General features: G+C 41.8%; 1 protein-coding gene and 1 non-coding gene across 7 annotated transcripts in view; one reads left to right on the forward strand and one right to left on the reverse strand.

Annotated features, from left to right (window-relative positions):
• Positions 1-20,879, reverse strand: part of CLTCL1 (clathrin heavy chain like 1) — a 112,810-nt gene that overhangs the window by 67,691 nt on the left and 24,240 nt on the right. For all 6 annotated transcript variants that reach the window (XM_004063013.3, XM_004063012.3, XM_055374935.1 and 3 more), the window contains exon 3: positions 7,366-7,634. In XM_004063013.3, coding sequence (XP_004063061.2) covers positions 7,366-7,634 — 269 coding nt within the window. The remainder of the gene's footprint in view (positions 1-7,365; positions 7,635-20,879) is intronic.
• LOC115932008 (small nucleolar RNA SNORA15) lies at positions 3,249-3,375 on the forward strand. The gene has a single exon (XR_004068397.2). It is a non-coding gene; the product is annotated as a small nucleolar RNA SNORA15 (small nucleolar RNA).

Genomic DNA, 20,879 nt, shown 5'->3' on the forward strand with positions numbered 1-20,879 from the left:
CTCAGCCTCCAGAGTAGCTGGGATTAAAGGCATGCACCACCACACCCAGCTAATTTTGTATTTTTAGTAGAGATGGGGTTTCTCCATGTTGGTCAGGCTGGTCTCAAACTCCTGATCTCAGGGCCAACACTTATTTTCTACTTTGTAAAAATTATAACCGTTCGAGTGGGTGTAAAGTGGTACTTCATTGTGGTTTTGAATTGCATTTTCCTAATGGCTAATGATGTCAGGCAAGTCCTTTGCCCATTTTTTAACTGGGTTGACTCTTTGTTGTTGAGTTGTAAGTGTTCTTTGTATATCTGGATACTAGACCCTTATCAGATATATGATTTTCAAATATTACATCCCAGGTTGTCTTTTCACTTTATTGGCAATATCCTTTTATGCACAAAAGTTTTTAATTCTGAAGTCCAAATTATCTATTTTTTAATTTTGTTGTTCAGGCTTTTGGTGCTATTATATATCTAAGAATCCATGCCAAATCCAAAGTCATAAAGCTTTCTCCTTATGTTTTCTTCTAAGAGTTTTGTAGTTTTACCTTCCACATTGAGGTTTCAGATCTATTTTGAGTTTATTTTTGTACATGGTGTGAGGCAGGCGACCAACTCCATTCTTTTGCATGTGGATATTTAGTTGTCCCAGCACCATTCCTGAAGAGACTATTGTTTCACCATTGAACAGTCTTGACACTCTCATCAAAAATCAATTGGCCACAGATGTAGGGGTGTATTCCTGGACCTTACATTTTTTCCCATTGGTCTACATGTCTATTCTTATGCCCATGAGGTGTTTTGTTGTTGGTAAATGCATGGGATTTTTTTATTTGTTGTTTTTTAGTTTGTCAGTAAAGCATATACATGTAACTATGATTTATAATTTTTGTTTTATGTTCCTCAAACATGATGATTTCTTTGTAAAGAGGCATAATTCCCAAGAGTTTTTGTTTTGTTGTTGTTTGTTTTGTTTTGTTTTGTTTTTGAGGCAGAGTTCCACTCTTGTTGCCCAGGCTGGAGTGCAATGGTGTGATCTCGGCTCACTGCAACCTCTGCATCCCGGGTTCAGGCGATTCTCCCACCTCAGCCTCCCAAGTAGCTGGGATTACAGGCACATGCCACAACTCTCGGCTAATTTTTGTATTTTTAGTAAAGACGGGGTTTCACCACATTGGCCAGGCTGGTCTTGAACTCCTGACTTCAGGTGATCCTCCTGCCTTGGCCTCCCAAAGTGCTGGGATTAAAGGCGTGAGTCACCATGCCTGGCCCCCAAGGGTATTTTTAAAAGCTTAATTGAGATATAATTCACACACCATAGAACTTATCTATTTAAAGCAAGCTTGTCCAACATGTGGCCCAGTATAGCCTTGTATGTGGCCCAAACACAAATTCATAAACTTCCTTAAAGCATTATGAACTTTTGGCTGGGCATGGTGGCTCACACCTGTAATCCCAGCACTCTGGGAGGCCGAGGCAGGCAGATCACCTGAGGTCAGGAGTTCGAGACCAGACTGACCAACATGGAGAAACCCCATCTCTACTAAAAATACAAAATTAGCCAGGTGTGGTGGTGCATGCCTGTAGTCCCAGTTATTCAGGAAGGCCGAGGCAGTAGAATCATTTGAACCCGGGAGGCGGAGGTTGCAGTGAGCCAAGATCATGCCACTGCAGTCCAGCCTGGGCAACAAGAGCAAAACTCGGTCTCAAAAAAAAAAATTATGAATTTTTTTGCAATTTTTGTTTTTAGCTCATCAGCTATTGCTAGTGTATTTTATGTGTGACCCAAGACAATTCTTCTTCCAGTGTGGCCCAGGGGATCCAAAAGATCGGACACCCCTGGTTTAAAGCATACCATCCAATGTTTCTTTGTATACTCAGAGGGTTGTGCAATCATCGCTACAACATAGATTTAGAACACTTTCATCCTTTGAAAGAAACCCTATTAGCATTCAATCCTCATTCCTATCTCCCACACTCCACCTCCAGTCATAGGCAACTACTTATCTATTTTCTGTGTCTATAGGTCAGACTATCCTGAACATTTCAAATAAATGGAATCATATAGTATGTGGTCTTTTGTGACTGGCATCTTTCACTTAGCTTAATATTTCCAAGGTTCATTCATGATGTATTTTTAGTAGAGATGGGGTTTCGCCATGTTGGCCAGGCTGGTCTCGAAATCCTGACCACAGGGTGATCTGCCTGCCTCAGCCTCCCTCCCAAAGTGCTGGGATTACAGGCATGAGCCACTGTGCCTGGCCCTTCTAAGAGTTTTATAGGTTCAGTTCTTACATTTAGGTCTGATCGATTTTGAGTTTTTTAGTATTATGAGACAGAGGTCCCATTTAATGCTTCTGCATATAAATGTCCAGCATCCCAAAACCCTGTATTGAACAACTCCTCTTCTTTTCACTGAACTGTCTTGGCATCCTTGTCAAAAATCAATTGACCACAAGGGATACAACACTTTGATTAGACTGGAGGAATAAGTTCAAATGATCATGCCTATAATCCCAGCACTCTGGGAGGCCGAAGCGGGCGGATTACTTGAGGTCAGGAGTTTGAGACCATCCTGGCTAACATGGTGAAACCCCGTCTCTACTAAAAATACAAAAATTAGCAGTGCGTGGTGGCACGTGCCTATAATATCCCAGCTACTCGGGAAGCTGAGGCAGGAGGATTGCTTGAACCCGGGAGGTGGAGGTTGCAGTGAGCCGAGATTGTGCCACTGCACTCCAGCCTCAGCGACACAGCAAGACCCTGTCTCAAAAAATAAAAAAAATTAAAATTAAAATTAAGAAATTAAAATTAATGAATTTTTAAAATATATATTTGCACTCTACTGATATTATTTTGATTCAGAGAAATATGTTCACAACTTATTAGAAATAACCTTGAGTAGTTTGAGACCAGCCTGGCCAACACGGTGAAACCCTGTCTCTACTAAAAATACAAAAAAAATTAGCCAGGCGTGGTGGTGCACATCTATAATCCCAGCTACTTGGAAGGCTGAGATAGGAGAATCACTTGAACCCAGGAGGTGGAGGTTGCAGTGAGCCGAGATCGCACCATTGCACTCCAGCCTGGACAACAGAGCAAGGCTCTGTCTCAAAAGAAAAGAAAAAAAAAAGAAATAACCTTGAGTAAATTTAAATTTATTTCTAAGTTGATGGTATGGCTAGGTTTTGATAATTTTTATTTGGTTTCCCTTCCCTTTAATCAGAAAATTAACTTTCATACCCTGTTCACAAACCATCAAAGCTGATTTTGAAACTGAAAAAAAAAATCGCCAGGTACCATGCAAAAGCAATCTTCCCTTTAGAATGACTGATGGTATGCTAAGGTTTTTCATGGCATATTATTATTAAAGATGAATACAAATAAATGGGCCGGGCATGGTGGCTCACACCTGTAATCCCAGAACTTTGGGAGGCTGAGGTGGGCAGATCACTTGAGGTCAGGAGTTCAAGACCAGCCTGGCCAACATGGTGAAACACTGTCTCTACTAAAAACGCAAAAATTAGCTGGGGATAGTGGCACACACCAGCTACTCAGGTGGCTGAGGCAGGAGAATCACTTGAATCTGGAAAGTGGAGGTTGCAGTGAGCTGAGTTCGCGCCACTGCACTCCAGCCTGGGTGACAGAGCGAGACTCTGTCTCAGAAAAACAAAAAAAGAAAAGAAAGGAAAACAAAACCTGTTTTTTGGGCACATCACTTTTCTGGGACTCATCTGTTCTTTTTTTTTTTTTTTTTTTTTTAATTTTAGAGACAGGGTCTTGTTCTATTGCCCAGGCTGGAATGCAAAGACATGATCATGGCTCACTGTAACCTTGAACTCCTGGGCTCAAGCAATTCTCCTGCCTGAGCCTCCCATGTAGCCAGGACTACAGGTGCATGCCACCACACCAAGCTAATTTGTTTGTCGTCTATTCTTAAGTTAGTACCACATTCTATTTTTTTAACTTTTAAAAATTTTTTTTTAGACAAGGTCTCACTCTGTCACCCAGGCTGGAGTGTAGTGGTGCAATCTCAGTTCACTGTAACCTCCACCTCCCAGGCTCAAGCAATTCTCCCACCTCAGCCTCCAGAGTAGCTGGAACTACAGGTGCATGTCATCATGCCTGGCTAGTTTTTGCATTTTTTGTAAAAAATGGGTTTTGCCATGTTGCCTAGGCTGGTCTCGAACTCCTGGGCTCAGGTTATCCACCTTCCTCAACCTCCCAAAGTGCTGGGATTACAGGCATGAGTCACTGAGCCCAGCTAGTACCACATTCTGGATCACTGTAGGTTTGTGGTAAGTTTTAAAATTGGGAAGTATAAGTACTCCAACTTTTTGTTTATTTGTTTTATGGTTGTTTTGGCTATTCTGGGTTCCTTGCAATTCCACATAAATTTTAGGATCATCTTGTCAATTTCTACAAAGAAGCTAGCTGGTATTCCAAGAGATTATGTTGAATTTGTAGACCAATTTGAGGAGTACTTCCATCCTAAAAGTATTAAATCTTCGAGTCCATGAACATGCGATATTTTTCGATTTAGATCTTCTTTAATTACTTCCAAACATGTTTTGTAGTTTTCAGAATGTAACTTTTGCACTTTTTAAATTAAATTTACCTCTAAGTATTTTATTCTTTTGATGTTATTATTAATGAGATTGCTTTCCTGATTTCATTTTTGGATTGTTCATTGCAAATGTTTAGGAACACAATTGATGTTTGCATACTGATATTGTATTCTGTAACCTTGTTCAATTTGTTTATTAGTTCTAATAGTTTTTTACTAGATTCCTTAGGATTTCCATATACAAGCTTATGTCATCTGCAAATAGAGACAGCTTTAATTCTTCCATTTAAATCTAGATGCCTTTTTGTTCCGTTTTGTTTTTGAAACGGAGTCTCGCTCTTTTGCCCAGGCCGGACTGCGGTGGTGCTATCTCGGTCACCGCAAGCTCCGCCTCCCGGGTTCATGCCATTCTCCTGCCTCAGCCTCCCGAGTAGCTGGGACTACAGGCGCCCGCCACTGTGCCCGGCTAATTTTTTGTATTTTTAGTAGAGACGGGGTTTCACCGTGTTAGCCAGGATGGTCTCGATCTCCTGACCTCGTGATCTGCCTGCCTCGGCCTCCCAAAGTGCTGGGATTACAGGCATGAGCCACCGTGCCCAGCCTAAATCTAGATGCCTTTTATGTTTTTCTCACCTAATTGCCCTGGCTAGAATCTCTAGTCCAAAGCTGAACAGAAGTAGCAAGAGAAGACATCCTTGTCTTGTTTCTGATCCTTGGGGGAAAGCTTTCAGTTTTTCAACATGAAGTAAGATGTTAGTTGTATTTGTTGTAGATGCCCTTTATCAGCGTGAGTAAGCCAAAGTCTTAGGTCTTGTCTCCCCTGTATATCTGCAATGCCACTGCCTTCATCTAGTCACACATGCTTCGTATCTTCTGGGGGTTGCAGAAATGGAAGAGAGCGTTCCAGAAATGGAAGTACTCCTTCCCTGTTTGCGTATTCTTAACCTTTCTCATACATGTCTCTACTCCAGAACAGACTACATGGTTTTGTTCCTGTATCTGCCTTTCAACTAGTCTCCTGGCCTCCAGTCTTCATGGTGGTCCATCTTCAACATCAATGATAGCATTTTTTCAATTCCACTATGCTGCTAAGAAGGAAAATTAATTACATCACTCTCACTCAAAACCTGCTACATAATTCCCATTGCCTGCAGTCTGGCCCCCAATCATCTCTCTAAGTCTTGCCCCTCTAGCTACCTAATATGCTTACCTATAGGTATCATCCACGGTGGGTGACCCCAGACTCCCAGAAAGAGCCATTCTCCTCCATTCTGTGCCTTTGCATACACTGTGTCCTTCCAAAGTGCACTTTAATAGCTAGCAAAATGCAGCTTAGATCCCCTGTGTTGTGGGCTGTCCCGACTTAAGCTGCTCTCTCATGGCTCCCACAGTATTCTCTTCAAACATGTGACAGTTCCTTAATTACTAGAATTGTGCAGATACACCTTCCCCACTAGGCTATAGACAAATCATTCACTGGTCATCAGGATTGAATGATGAAGATCTATGTCCCAAGTGCAAACATCCTGTAGTCCTCAAGTATCTGGTGACTGAATTAGCCACCAGGAATGAAAAAAGGGGACGGGCGCGGTGGCTCACGCCTGTAATCCCAGCACTTTGGGAGGCCAAGGCGGGCGGATCACGAGGTCAGGAGATCGAGGCCATCCTGGCTAACACAGAGAAACCCCATCTCTACTAAAAATACAAAAAATTAGCCAGGCATGGTGGTGGGCGCCTGTAGTCCCAGCTACTGGGGAGGCTGAGGCAGGAGAATGGCATGAACCCAGGAGGCAGAGCTTGCAGTGAGCCGAGATCGCGCCACTGTACTCCAGCTTGGGTGACAGAGTAAGACTCCGTCTCAAAAAAAAAAAAAAAAAAAAGGGAGGACAGAAAGATACTGCTTTCAGTATAACAGAATATGAGTTAGTAACATTCCAGTAAGTCCTTAAAATACAGTCTAAGAACTACTTCTTTTTTTCCCATAAAATTAAATGCTTTTTAGTGTTTCAAATAAGCAGCATTTACACAGAAGCAGCTCTATGTTAACCATCTAGATGCTGGGACTTTGATACAATACCTACAGTGCAGACACGCGGGGGCCAGAGACGCCAGGAAGGCCGCGTTGTGTGTGGGCCGTGGTGTGTGCGGGCAGTGTGTGCAATCACCAAGGACAGGCCAGCTGACCGTCCATTTCCCCAAGACCTCCCTCCCTGCGGCAGCTGTGCACATCGGGGCCCTTTGACCCCATGGGCCACGGTCCCTCCCTGCCCTGGCTGGGACGCAGTGGGCAGGATGTCTAGCCCTCTCTCGTCTTCCTGAAGGACTACTTCTTATAAATCTATGGGTTCCAAATTACTCTACAAAATTCCTCAACAACCTCTCAAAACAGTGCTAGAAATAGTTTATACAATGAACATCAGTAACCTGAAGGAATGCCGTAGTAGTTAATAGGCCAAAGGTAAATTAAGATTATTTGATCCAAGTTCAGATTTCTTTGTAATCTCTATTTCTCTCAGTTCCAGGCCTACTTTTGCCTTATACCTATAACCAACTTTTTTTTTTTTTTTTGAGACAGGGTCTTGCTCTGTTGCCCAGGCTCGAGTGCAGTGGCGCAATCTTGGCTCACTGCAACCTCAAACCCCTGACCTCAAGAGATCTGCCCACCTTGGCCTCCCAAAGTGCTGGGATTACAGGCGTGAGCCACCGCACCTGGCCCTATAACCAACTTCTAATGATTTAACCACTCCATTCTAATATTGGGCTTCAAAGTTACATCAGACCAGCCCCTAAAGGCAGCTCAAGGCTTACCTGAGCCGAGATGCCTATGAGCAGCAGCCACTTCTGGTACTCATCAGTCCGGTAGTGAATCACCTGGCAGCCCGCCAGACTGGTATGTCTATCAAACATCTTCATGGGCTGGGAGTCACCTTCCATGCTCCAGTGGTAGACTGCAGTCTCGGTCACCAAGGCAACAGTGTTCACAGAAACCCATTTCCAGAAAATCACTTCTTCTGCCATAGTATGAGCCTTCATTTTACTCTTCATCTCAATATTAAAGATCTGAAGTGTCTTCCCAGCTAGTATTTGATATAATAGAGATTAGAGAAAGACAAATTAAAAATCTGAAAGACAAATTCGTATACTCTTAATTCTGAATTCTTTTAATATTACTTTAGGTTGTACTGCTAATCTGATTAACAGGGTCTGAAAATGCTGCCAGAGTAGTAATTAAGCATACCTTCATGTCTAAATATTGAGAAGAGCCTGTATGCATTACATTCTTCTTCAGAGGAATGTAGAAGTATGTAACTATTCATAGAAATATGTGAATAACAATGAGAAATTAGTTCTACTGAAGCAAGCCTCTCTTTTAGATTGGTTTCTTCTAGTTTTAAAATACTTTTCTGGATAACTCAGCAAAAACATAAGACACCCCTTCTCTGTGTGGTCTCCAATTTTCAAGAAAGACTACAACTATCCCTTCACATTAAACCAACTTCTCCAAATTTGTCTTAAATTCTAGACCAATGCTGACAAATGGAATTTTCTACAATGTTGGATATATTCTATATTTGTATCCATCACAGCAGATAATAGTTATATGTGGCTACTAAGCACTTAAGATGTATCTAGCAAGATATTTCAGGAACTGAATTTATACTTTTATTTAACTTTAATTAATTTAAATGTTAAACAGCCCCATGTAGCTAGTGTCCAATAGGGCAGTACAGTTCTAGACAAAATATTTGGCATCCATTCTCTGGCAAGAGATCCATATTGTTTCAACGTGTAGCAATGAACTAAATTTTGATTTTGGAATTATACAAAATTTAGACCTAACATAAAATATTAAAATATTGCTTCCCACAAAGATTGGGAACAAGGCAAGGATTATTTCTCTGATCACTTGTTTTGATACTGAGAATAACATAGCTGGTGTGATAAGGCAAGAAAAATAAAAGGCATAAAGATCAAAAAAGGAAGTAAACCTGTCTTAACTCACAGACAACATAATTATTTACAAAGAAAATCCTGCAGAATCTACAAATCTACAAAACAACTATTAGAATTAATAGATGACTACAGGAGTGCAGCAAGATGCAAAGACAACCTACAAAAATTTCAATTGGGCTGGGCACAGTGGCTCACACCTGTATTCCCAGCACTTTGGGAGGCTGAGGCTGGTGAATCTCTTGAGGTCAGGAGTTTGAGACCAGTCTGGTCAACATGGTGAAACCCCATCTCTACCAAAAATACAAAAATTAGCTGGGCTTGGTGGCAGGCGCCTGTAATTCCAGCTACTTGAGAGGCTGAGGCAGGATAATCGCTTGAACCCAGGAGGCAAAGGTTGCAGTGAGCCAAGATGATGCCACTGCACTCCAGCCTGGGTGACAAAGTGAAAACAGGTCTCAAAAAAAATCAACTGAATTTTGAGATACTAGCAACAAACAATTTGGAAATATGAAAAAGAATTCAGGCCAGGCATGGTGGCTCACGCCTGTAATCCCAGCACTTTGGGAAGCCGAGGCGGGCAGATTACCGGAGGTCAGGAGTTCAAGAACAGCCTGGCCAACATGGTGAAACCCCATCTCTACTAAAAATACGAAAATTAGCTGGGCATGGTGGCACACTCCTGTAATCCCAGCTACTCGGGAGGCTGAGGCGGGAGAATTGCTTGAGCCTGGGAGGCGGAGGTTGCAGTGAGCCAAGATTGTGCCACTGCACTCTAGCCTGAACGACAGAGTAAGACTCTGTCTCAAAAAAAAAAAAAAAAAAAAAAAAATTCATACCACCACCCAAAACATAGCATTTTGGAGTAAATTTAACAAAGGGTAAGCAAAGTCTCTACACTATAAAATATTCCTGAAAGAAAGTAAAGGCTTAAATAAAAGAAGGGGCATACCATGTTCATGGATCAGAACACTTAAAATTGCCAAGATGTCATTTCCCCATAAATTACGTACAGGTTCAATGCAATCCCAATCAAAGTCCCAGAATCCTTTTCCTTCTTTCTTTCTTTCTTTTTTATAGATACAGGGCCTCACTTTGTCACCCAGGCTGGAGTACAGTGGAGCAATCATAGCTCACTGCAACCTCAAGTTCCTGGGCCCAAGTGATCCTCCTGCCTCAGCCTCCCAAGTAGTTGGGACTATAGGCATGCACTGCCACACTCAGCTAATTTTTCTTTTTCTTTTCTTTTTCTTTCTTTCTTTTTTTTTTTTTTTTTTGAGACACAGTCTCTCTCCCCAGGCTGGAGTGCAGTGGCATGATCTCAGCTCAATGCAGCCTCCACCTCCCAGGTTCAAGTGATTCTCCTGCCTCAGCCCCCCGAGTATCTGGGATTACAGGCACATGCCATCACACCCACCTAATTTTTGTATTTTTTTGTAGAGATGGGGTTTCACCATGTTGGCCAAGCTGGTCTCAAACTCTTGACCTCAAGTGAGTCGCCTGCCTCAGCCTCCCAAAGTGCTGGGATTACAGGCGCAAGCCACCATGCCCAGTCTAATTTTTAATTTTTTTTTTTTTTTTTTTTTTTTAGAGACTAGGTCTTGCTATGCTGCCCAGGCTGGTCTCAAACTCCTGGCCTCATGCAATCCTTCCATCTCAGCCTGTCGAAGTGCTGGGATAACAGGTGTGAGCCACCACCCTGGCCCAGCATCTTTTGTTTGGTGGAAAATAAAATGATGCTATAATGAATATGGAAATGCAGAGGACAAAGAATAGACATAACAAATTTGGAAAAGAGCAAGGCTGGAAGACTTACAAAGTACCTAATGTTGAGATGTACTATAAAGCTATTAATAAAACCTATGTTATTGTCATAAGACACATAGATCAATGAAACAGAAGAAAGTCTAGAAACAGCTGCATGCACTGATTTGATAAAAGTGCCTCAAAAAACTCAATAAGCCCAAACACATTTTTTATAAAAATAGAAAAATCCATTCTAAAATGTATATGGAACCTCAAAGGACCTCAAATAGCCAAAATAATCTTGATAAAGATGAACAAGGTTGGATGATCTCACACTTCCTGAATTTAAACCTCATTACAAAGTTAAAGTAAGCAAATGTATGGTAACAGCATAGAAACACAGACACCAGTGGAATATAAGAGAGAACCCAAAAATGAACCTTCACATATATGATCAAATGATCTTTGACAAGGGTACTAAGACCATTCAATGAGAAAAAAGAATACTCTTTTCAACAAATAATACTGGGAAAACTGGGTCCACAAAATAATAAAATTGGACCCTTACCTTATACCATATACAAAAAGTAACTCAAAATGGATTAAAGACCTAAACATAAAAACTAAAATCACAGGCAGAACCTGAGTCCTGTTCTCTCACTTTCCTCCCCAGACAGCATGAGTTTCACCACTCACTCCACTACCTTCTCTACTAACTACCAGTCCCTGGGATCCGTCCAGCCACCCAGCTACAGTACCCGGTCGATCAGCAGTCCAGCCGGCATCTATGCAGACGTAAGGGATTTGGGCTCCCAGATCTCTGTGTCCTGCTCCACCAGTTTCCAGGGTGGCTTGGGGTCCAGGGCCCTGGCCACTGGGATGGCCAGGGGTCTGGCAGGAATAGGGGGCATCTAGAATGAGAAGGAGAACATGCAAAGCCTGAACGACCACCTGGCCTCCTACCTGGACAGAGTGAGGAGCCTGGAGACTGAGAATCAGAGGCTGGAGAGCAAAAACCGGGAGCACCTGGAGAAGAAGGGACCCCAGGTCAGAGACTGGGCCATTACTTCAAGACCACTGAGAAACTGATGGCTCAGATCTTTGCAAATTCTGCGGACAATGCCTTCATCGTTCTGCACACTGACAATGCCCATCTTGGTGCTGCTGACTTTAGAGTCAAGTATGAGACAGAGCTGGCCATGCGCCAGTCTGTGAGGAGCGACATCCGTGGGCTCTGCAAGGTCACTGATGATACCAGTGTCACTGGGCTGTAGATGAAGACAAAGATTGAGACTCTCAAGGAGAAGCTGCTCTTCATGAAGAACCATGAAGAGGGAGTAAAAGGCCTACAAGCCCGTATTGCTAGCTTTGGGTTGACTGTGGAGGCAGATGTCCAAATATCAGGACCTTGGCAAGATCATGGCAGATATCTGGGCCCAATATGACAAGCTGGCTCAGAAGAACCTAGAGAAGCTGGACAGGTACTGATCCCAGCAGATTGAGGAGAGCACCACAGTGGTCATCACGCAGTCCACCGAGATCAGAGCTGCTGAGATAACACTCACAGAGCCGAGATGTCCAGTCCAGTCCTTGGAGATTGGCCTGGACTTGATGAGAAATCTGAAGATCAGCTTGGAGAACAGCCTAAGGGAGGTGGAGGCCTGCTATACCATGCAGATGGAGCAGCTCAACAGGGTCCTACTGTACCTGGAGTCGGAGCTGGCACAGACCTGGGCAGAGGGACAGCGCCAGGCCCAGGAGTACGAGGCCTGGAACATCCAGGTCAATCTGGAGGCTGAGATCACCACCTACCGCCGCCTGCTGGAAGATGGGGAGGACTTCAATCTTGGTGAGGCCCTAGACAGCAGCAACTCCATGCAAACCATCCAAAAGACCACCACCTGCAGGATAGTGGACGGCAAAGTGGTGTTTGAGACCAATGACACCAAAGTTCTGAGGAATTGAGCCAGCAGAAGCAGGGTATCCTTTGGGGAGCAGGAGGCCAGTAAAAAGTTCACAGGTTAAAAAAAACCCCAACGATTAAAATCATAAAATGTTTAGAGAAAACATAGGGGAAAAGCTTGATGCCATTGGATCTTGCAATGATTTTTTTGGATATGACAATAAAAGAAAAAAAATGAATTGGACAGCATCAGAGGTCACAAAAGAGAGAAAAGGCAACCCACAGAATAAGAGAAAATACAGGCATACCTCACTTTATTACACTTTGTTTTATTGTGTCTTGCAGATATTGCATTTGTTTTGTTGTTTTCTTTTGTTTGAGACAGCGTTTCGCTCTTGTTGCCCAGGCTGGAGTGCAATGGCATGATCTTGGCTCACTGCCACCTCTGCCTCTCAGGTTCAAGAGATTCTCCTGCCTCAGCCTCTGTAGTAGTTGGGATTACAGGCGCCCACCACCATGCCCAACTAATTTTTGTATTTTTAGTAGAGACGGGGTTTCACCATGTTGGCCAGGCTGGTCTCGAACTCCTGACCTCAGGTGATCTGCCCGCCTCGGCCTCCCAAAGTGCTGGGATTACAGGCGTTTTTTTTTGTTTTGTGAACAACAACAACAAAAAAATCAAAGGTTTGCGGCAATCTTCCATCAAGCAAGTCTATTGGTGTCATTTTTCCAACAGCATTTGCTCACTTCCTGTCTCTGGGTCACACTTTGGTAATTCTCATGATATTTCAAACTTTTTCATTATTATATTTGTTATACTGCTCTGTGATCAGTGATCTTTCATGTTATTACAGTAATTGTTTTGTGGCACCATGAGCCACACACATATAAGATAGTGGACTTAATAAATGTGTGTGTTCTAACTGCTCCACTGACTGGCCAAGCCCTAGTCTCTCTTCCTCTCTTCAGGCCTCCTTATTCCCTGAGACGCAACAATATTGAAATTAGGCCATTTAACAACCTTAACAACCTTCCTTGCTAAAGGAAAGTGAAAGCGAAAGGAAGAGTCCTACGTCTCTCACTTTAAGTCAAAATTTAGGAATGATTAGGCTTTGTGAGGAAGGCATGTCAAAAGCCAAGGCAGACTGAAGGTTAGGTCTCTTGCACCAGTTAGCCAACTTGTGAACACAAAGGAAAAGTTATTTAAGGAAATTAAAAGTGCTATTTCAGTGAACACATTAATGACAAGAAAACAAACAGCCTTATTGCTGATATGGAGAAAGTTGTAGTGGCCTGGATAGAAGATCTAAGCAGCCAGAACAATCCCTTAAGCCAAAGCCTAATCCACAGCAAGGCCCTAACTCTCTGCAATTCCATGAAGGCTGAGAGAGGTGAAGAAGTTGCAGAAGTCTGAAGCTAGCAGAGGTTGATTCATGAGGTTTAATGAAAGAAGCCATCTCCATAGCATAAAACGGCAAGGTGAAGCAGCAAGTTCTGATGCAGAAGCTGTGTCAAGTTCTCCAGAAGACCTAGCTAAGATCATTGATGAACAAATTTTCAGTGGAGAAGAAACAACCTCCTACTGGAAAAAGATGCCATTTAGGACTCAAGCAAGAGAGAAGTCAATGCCTGGCTTCAAAGCTTCAGAAGACAGGTTAACTCTCTTGTTAGGGGATAATGCAGCTGGTAACTTTAAATGGAAGGAATGCTCACCAACCACTCCAAAAATCCTAAGGCCCTTAAGAATTATGCTAAATTGACTAGGCGCAGTGGCTCACACCTGTAATCCCAGCACTTTGGGAGGCCGAGGCAGGCAGATCACTTGAGGTCAGGAGTTCGAGATCAGCCTGACCAACGTGGAAAGAAACCCTGTCTCTACTAAAAATACAAAAAATTAGCCGGGCATGGTGGTGCATGCCTGTAATTCCAGCTACTTGGGAGGCTGAGACAAGAGAATCCCTTGAACTCGGGAGGTGGAAGTTGCGGTGAGCCAATATCGTGCCATTGCACTCCAGCCTGGGCAACAAGAGTGAAACTCTGTCTCAAAAAAAAAAAAAAAAAAAAAAAAAGAATTATGCTAAATCTCCTCTGCCTGTGTTCTATGAATGGAACAACAAGAGTCATGATGATAGTACATCTGTTTACAGCATGATTTACTGAATATTTAAAACTCACTGTTCAGATCTACTGATCAGAAAAAAAAAAAAGGTTCCTTTCAAAAGATTACTGCTCTTTGACAATGCACCTGGTCACCTAAGAGCTCTGACAGAGATATACAAGGAGATGAAAGCTGTTTTCATGCCTGCTAACACATCAATTCTGCAATCCGTGGATCAAAGAGTAATTTCACCTTTCAAGTCTTATTATTTAAGAAATGCTTTTTTTTTTTTTGTTTGAGACGGAGTCTTCACTCTGTTGCCCAGGCTGGAGTGCAGTGGCGTGATCTCGGCTCACTGCAAGCTCCGCCTCCTGGGTTCACGCCATTCTCCTGCCTCAGCCTCCCCAGTAGCTGGGACTACAGGCGCCCGCCACCATGCCCAGCTAATGTCTTGTATTTTTAATAGAGAAGGGGGTTTCACCGTGTTAGCCAGGATGGTCTCGATCTCCTGACCTTGTGATCCACCCGCCTCAGCCTCCCACAGTGCTGGGATTACAGGTGTAAACCACTGTGCCCAGCCTAAGAAATACATTTTTAAAGGCTACAGCTGCCATAAATATGTCTCCTTTGATGGATCTAGGCGAAGTAAATTGATAACCTCCTGGAAAGGATTCACCATTCTAGATGCAACTAAGAACATTTGTGATTCACGAGAGGAGATCAAAATATCAATATTAACAGGAATTTGGAAGAAGTGTATTCCAACCCTCATGAATGACTTTGTGAGGTTCAGGACTTCAGTGGAGGAAGTCATTGCAGATGTGGTAGAAACAGCAAGAGAATTAGAATTGGAGCCTGAAGATGGGACTGAATTGTTGCAATCTCAGGATCAAACTTGAACAGATGAGGGCTGCTTCTTAGGGATGACCAAAGAAAGTGGTTTCTTCCAATGGAATCTACTCCCAGTGAAGATGCTGTGAACACTGTTGAAATGACTACAAGAATTTAGAACAGTACATAAACTTACCTGATAAAGCAGCACCAGAGTTTGAAAGGACTGACTCCAATTCTGGAAGAAGTCTACTGTGGGTAAAATGTTAGCAAACAGGATTGCACGCTACAGAGCAATCTTTCATTAAAGGAAGAGTCAATCCCTGCGGAAACCTCATTGATGTCTTTTTTTTAAATTATTTATTATTTATTTATTTATTTTTTGAGATGGAGTCTCACTCTGTTGCCAGACTGGAGTGCAGTGGCGCGATCTTGGCTCACTGCAACCTCCACCTCCCGGATTCAAGCAATTCTCCTGCTTCAGCCTCCCAAGTAGCTGGGACTACAGGAGCGTGCCACCAGGCCCAGCTAATTTTTTTGTATTTTTAGTAGAGACGGGGTTTCACCATGTTGGCCAGGATGGTCTCGATCTCTTGACCTCATGATCTGCCTGCCTCAGCCTCCCAAAGTGCTGGGATTACAGGCATAAGCCACCGCACCCAGCCTGATGTCTTATTTTAAGAAATTGCCAGCCAGTCGCAGTGGCTCATGCCTGTAGTCCCAGCACTTTGGGAGGCTGAGGCAGGTGGATCACGAAGTCAGGAGATCGAGACCATCCTGGCTAATGTGGTGAAACCCCATCTCTACTAAAAATACAAAAAATTGGCTGGGCTTGGTGGCAGGTGCCTGTGGTCCCACCTATTTGGGAGGCTGAGGCAGGAGAATGGTGTGAACCCGGGAGGCGGAGCTTACAGTGAGCCGAGATCGCACTACTGCACTCCAGCCTGGGCAACAGGGTAAGACTCTGTCTCAAAAAAAAAAAAAAAATTGCCACAGCCACTCCAGCCTTCAGCCACCACCACTGTGATCAATCAGCAGCCATTGGCATCAAGGCAAGACCCTCCACCAGTAAAAAGTTTACAACTCACAGCTGGGTACAGTGGCTCATGCCTGTAATCCCAGCACTTTGGGAGGCTGAGGCTGGCAGATCACTTGAGGTCAGGAGATCGAGATCAGCCTGGCCAACATGGTGAAACCCCATCTCTACTAAAAATACAAAAATTAGCTGGGCGTGGTCGCACGTGCTTGTAATCCCAGCTACTCGGGAGGCTGAGGCAGGAGGATCCCTTAACCCTGGTAGACAGAAGTTGCAGAGAGTTGATATAACACCACTGCACTCCAGCCTGGGTGACAGAGAGAGACTCCATCTTAAAAAAAAAAAAAAAAAAAAAAGATTACAACTCACTGAAGGCTGATAATGGTAAGCAATTTTTAGGAATAAATAAATAGATTATTCATTTATTTATTTATTTATTTTGAGACAGAGTCTCTCTCTGTAACCCAGGCTGACATGCAGTCATCAGACTTCTGGGCTCAAGATATTCTCCCATCTCAGCCTCCTTGAGTAGGTGAGACTACAGGCGTGCACCACCACACCCAGAATTTTTTTTTTTTTTTTTTTGAGCTAAGGTCTCACTGTATTCTTTGCATTGCTGCTCTTGAACTCTTAGGCTCAAGCGATCTTCCCACCTTGGCCTCTGAAAGTGCTAGGATTAGAGGTATGTGCCACCATGCCTGGCCATAAATTATTTATTTTTATTTTTATTTTTATTTTTTGAGATGGAGTCTCGCTCTGTCACCCAGGCTGGAGTGCAGTGGCGCAATCTTGGCTCACTGCAACCTCCGCCTCCCGGGTTCACACCATTCTCCGCCTCAGCCTCTTGACAGGCTGGGACTACAGGCGCCCGCCACCACGCCCAGCTAATTTTTGGTTTTTGTATTTTTAGTAGAGACAGGGTTTCACTGTGTTAGCCAGGATGGTCTTGATCTCCAGACCTTGTGATTCGCCCGCCTCGGCCTCCCAAAGTGCTGGGATTACGGGCGTGAGCCACTGTACCCAGCCAAATTATTTTTTAATTAAGATAATCCATTTTTTTAGACATAATGCTATTTCACACTTAATAGATTACAGCATAGTATAAATATAACTTTTATATATGCACTGGGAAACCAAAAAATTCATGTAACTCACTACTGTAATATTCTTTTTATTGTGGTAGCTTGGAATTGAACTCAAAATATCTTCCAGGTATGCCTGTATATGGAAATCATATATCTGACAAGGGGTTAATATCCAGAATATATAAAGAATGCATACAACTCAACAACAAAAAACACAAATAGTCCAGTTAAAAAATGACCCACGTGGAGTGGTTCATGCCTGTAATCCTAGCGCTTTGGGAAGCTGAGACGGGATGATCATGTGAGGCCAAGAGTTTAAGACAGCCTGGGCAACATGGCAAGACCCTGTCTCTACAAAGAAAAAATGTTTTTAATTAGCTGGTTGTAGTGGCGCATGCCTATAGTCCTAGCTACTTGGGAGGCTGAGGTAGGAGGATAGCTTGAGTCCAGGAGTTCAAAGTTACAGTCTCTTAAAAAAAAAAAAAATGGCTACCATTAAAAAGAAAATAATACAAATAACAAGTGTTAGCAAGAATGTGAAAAAACTGGAACCCTGTGCACTATTGATAATGTAAAATAGTGCAACCACTATAGAAAAGAGATGTCAGTTCCTCAAAAAAATTAAAAATGAATAATGATATGATCCAGTCAATTACTTGTGGGTATAGAATTAAAAGGATTAAAAACAGGTTCCCCAAAAGACATCTGTATACTCATGTTAACAGCAGAATTATTTACAGATCTAGCTTTTTTTGAGGTACTACTATCTCTGAGCTACACAGCTAGAAAAAAAGAGTTAATCTGACTATCCAGTTAGTTAGCCAAGCTACGCAACAACTCATATTATTACAACATTATCATCAATTAGCAAAACTGGTTTTAAACCACAATTTGAGAAATAAGGCTGCTGTTGCTAACAGAAAGTCTTTAATGATATCATGATATACCTGGGCAATAATTAAGATGATTTCTTGAATTCACAAACAGGAGCAACTCAATGGTGAAATTTCATGCAATTTTTTTTTTTTTGAGACGGAGTTTCGCTTTTGGGGCCCAAGCTGGAGTGCAATGGGTCAATCTAGGTTCACTGCAACCTCCGCCTCCCGGGTTCAAGCAATTCTCCTCCTTCAGCGTCCCAAGTCGCTGGGATTATAGGCATACACCAACATGCCCAGCAAATTTTTGTATTTTTAGTAGAGACAGGGTTTCACCATGTTGGCCAGGCTGGTCTCAAACTCCTGACCTCAGGTGATCCACCTACCTTGTGCTCCCAAAGTGCTGGGATTACAGGTGTGAGCCACCGTGCCCGGCCGAAATTTGATACAATTTATATCCAAAACACATGATCAGTAAGATAAAGGCCTGCTGCCATAAAACAGTTCTAAAGTTAGCTATATTATCAACTTAAGTTTAAACTATATAAATTTATAAAACAACTGCTTTTGGACATAATTTAGGTGTGACGTAGTTTTGCTCTCTAGTCAAAATGGTAAATGTTAAACCCTCACTGTCTTCAGGCACTAACAGCTTATGGTAAATGACTTCTAATCAGACTGACCTAAGATGGGAGCTCAAATCCACAAAAAGAAATAAAGAGCACTGGATATGATAAATATGTTGGTTAGTACAAAGATTTCTCTTAATTTCATTAAATAATATCATTTAAAACCACAATAAAACTATAGGTTGTTGAGTTTATAACATATATAGACGCATATATGCATCTTATTTTCTCTTTTTTAATATATTTTATATATTCATATATATGAATGATAAAAATAGCACAACAGAGGGAAGAGGAAATGAAGCTATGCTGGAGTGAAATTTCTGCATTTTAATAGAAGTTAATATTAATAATCTGAAATCATTTGTGATGTTAGGATGCATTTTATAAACCCTACAGCAACCACCATAAAAATACACACACACACACAAAATAGTAAAAAGAAAAATTCAGAAGAATTAAAATGGTATGCTACATTTTAACAAGAAAGGCACAGGGTAGGCAGCTGTGCGCATGTTCCTGGAGCTGCCTATATACACCTTGCCAGAAGTAGGGTTTTTCAAAACAATCAGGAAAACTAACAAATCTTATTTATTTATTTTTACAGACAGGGTCTCACTCTGTTACCTAGGCTGGAGTGCAATGGCACTATCCCAGCTCACTGTAGCCTTGACATAATGGGCTTAGGATGATCCTCCAGCCTCCGACTTCTGAGTAGCTGGAACCACAGACACATACTACCACACTGGCTAGTTTTTTGTTTTTGTTTTTTAATTTGTAGAGATGGAGTCTCCCTATGTTGCCCAGGCTGGTCTTGAACTTCTGGTCTCAAGTGATCCTGTCACCTCAGACTCCCAAAGTGCTGGGATTACAGGTATGAGCCACCAGGCCCGACCCAAACCTTAGTTAATGATCAAGAAAAAAAGAGAAGACACAAATTATCAAAATTAAGAATGAAAGAGGGCAACACTGCCAACCCCAAAGAAATTAAAAGAAGGGAATATTATGAACAATTTTATGTCAACATACTAGAAGACTTAGATAACCTGGATAAATTCCTAGAAAGACACGAATTACCAAAACTGACACAAGAAAACAGAAAATCTGAACAGATTCACAGCAAGTAAGGAAGTTGAATTTGAAATTTAAAATCTTCCCACAAAGAAAACCCCAGGACCAGAAGGCTTTCACTGTTGAATTCTATCAAATACTCAAAGAAGACAGAAATAAGTCCTTCACAGATTCTTTCAGAATATAGAGAAAGAAGGACCTCATTCTCTAAGGCCAACATTTGCCTAATTACAAAGTCACAAAAGGACATCACAAGAAAAGAAAACTATAGACCAATTATAAAAATAACAGAAACCCCTTAGAATATTAGTGAACAAAATCCAACAACATAAAAAAACCACCATACACCATGACCAAAAGAGATTTACCACAGGAATGCAAGGTTGGCTTAATAGGCAATAATTAATTTATGTAATACACCACACTAATAAAGGACACAAACTATGTGATCATCTCAGTAGACATAGAAAATAGAAGGGAACTTCTCCAACTTGATAAAGGATTTATCTACCCCAAATCCACAGCCAACATCATATTTAATTGTAAAAGGCTAAAAATTCCCCCCTAAGGTCAGAAATAATTCAACGATTTCTGTTCTTGTCACTTCTGTTTAATACTGTACTGGGTATTCTAGCCGATGCAATGTTGAAACAAACAGAATCTGGATTAGAAAGGAAGATGTAAAACTGTCTATTCACAGATAACATGATACAGTATGTAGAAAATGCCAAGGAATCCACTAAAAACTACAAGAATAAGTTTAATAAGTATATAGGATACAGAAAAATATACAAAAATTATTTTATTTCTATATACTAGCAAGAAAAAATCCAAAAATAAAACTAAGAAAATAAGTCTGTATATAATAACATAAAAAAAGAATAAAATACTTGGGAATAAATTTAACAAAGAAGTACAGGATTTGCTCACTGAATATGCAAAACATCACTGAAAGAAATTAAAGATCTAAATAAACAGAGACATTAAATGACTAGAAGACTTAATATTGTCAAGATAGCAATTCTTACCAAATTGATAAATTCAATGTAATCTCTATCAAAGCCCCAGAAGGATTTTTGTAGGAATTCACAAACTAA

The sequence above is a fragment of the Gorilla gorilla genome, chromosome 23 (genome assembly GCF_029281585.2).
Source record: "Gorilla gorilla gorilla isolate KB3781 chromosome 23, NHGRI_mGorGor1-v2.1_pri, whole genome shotgun sequence".
Lineage (NCBI taxonomy): Eukaryota > Metazoa > Chordata > Mammalia > Primates > Hominidae > Gorilla > Gorilla gorilla.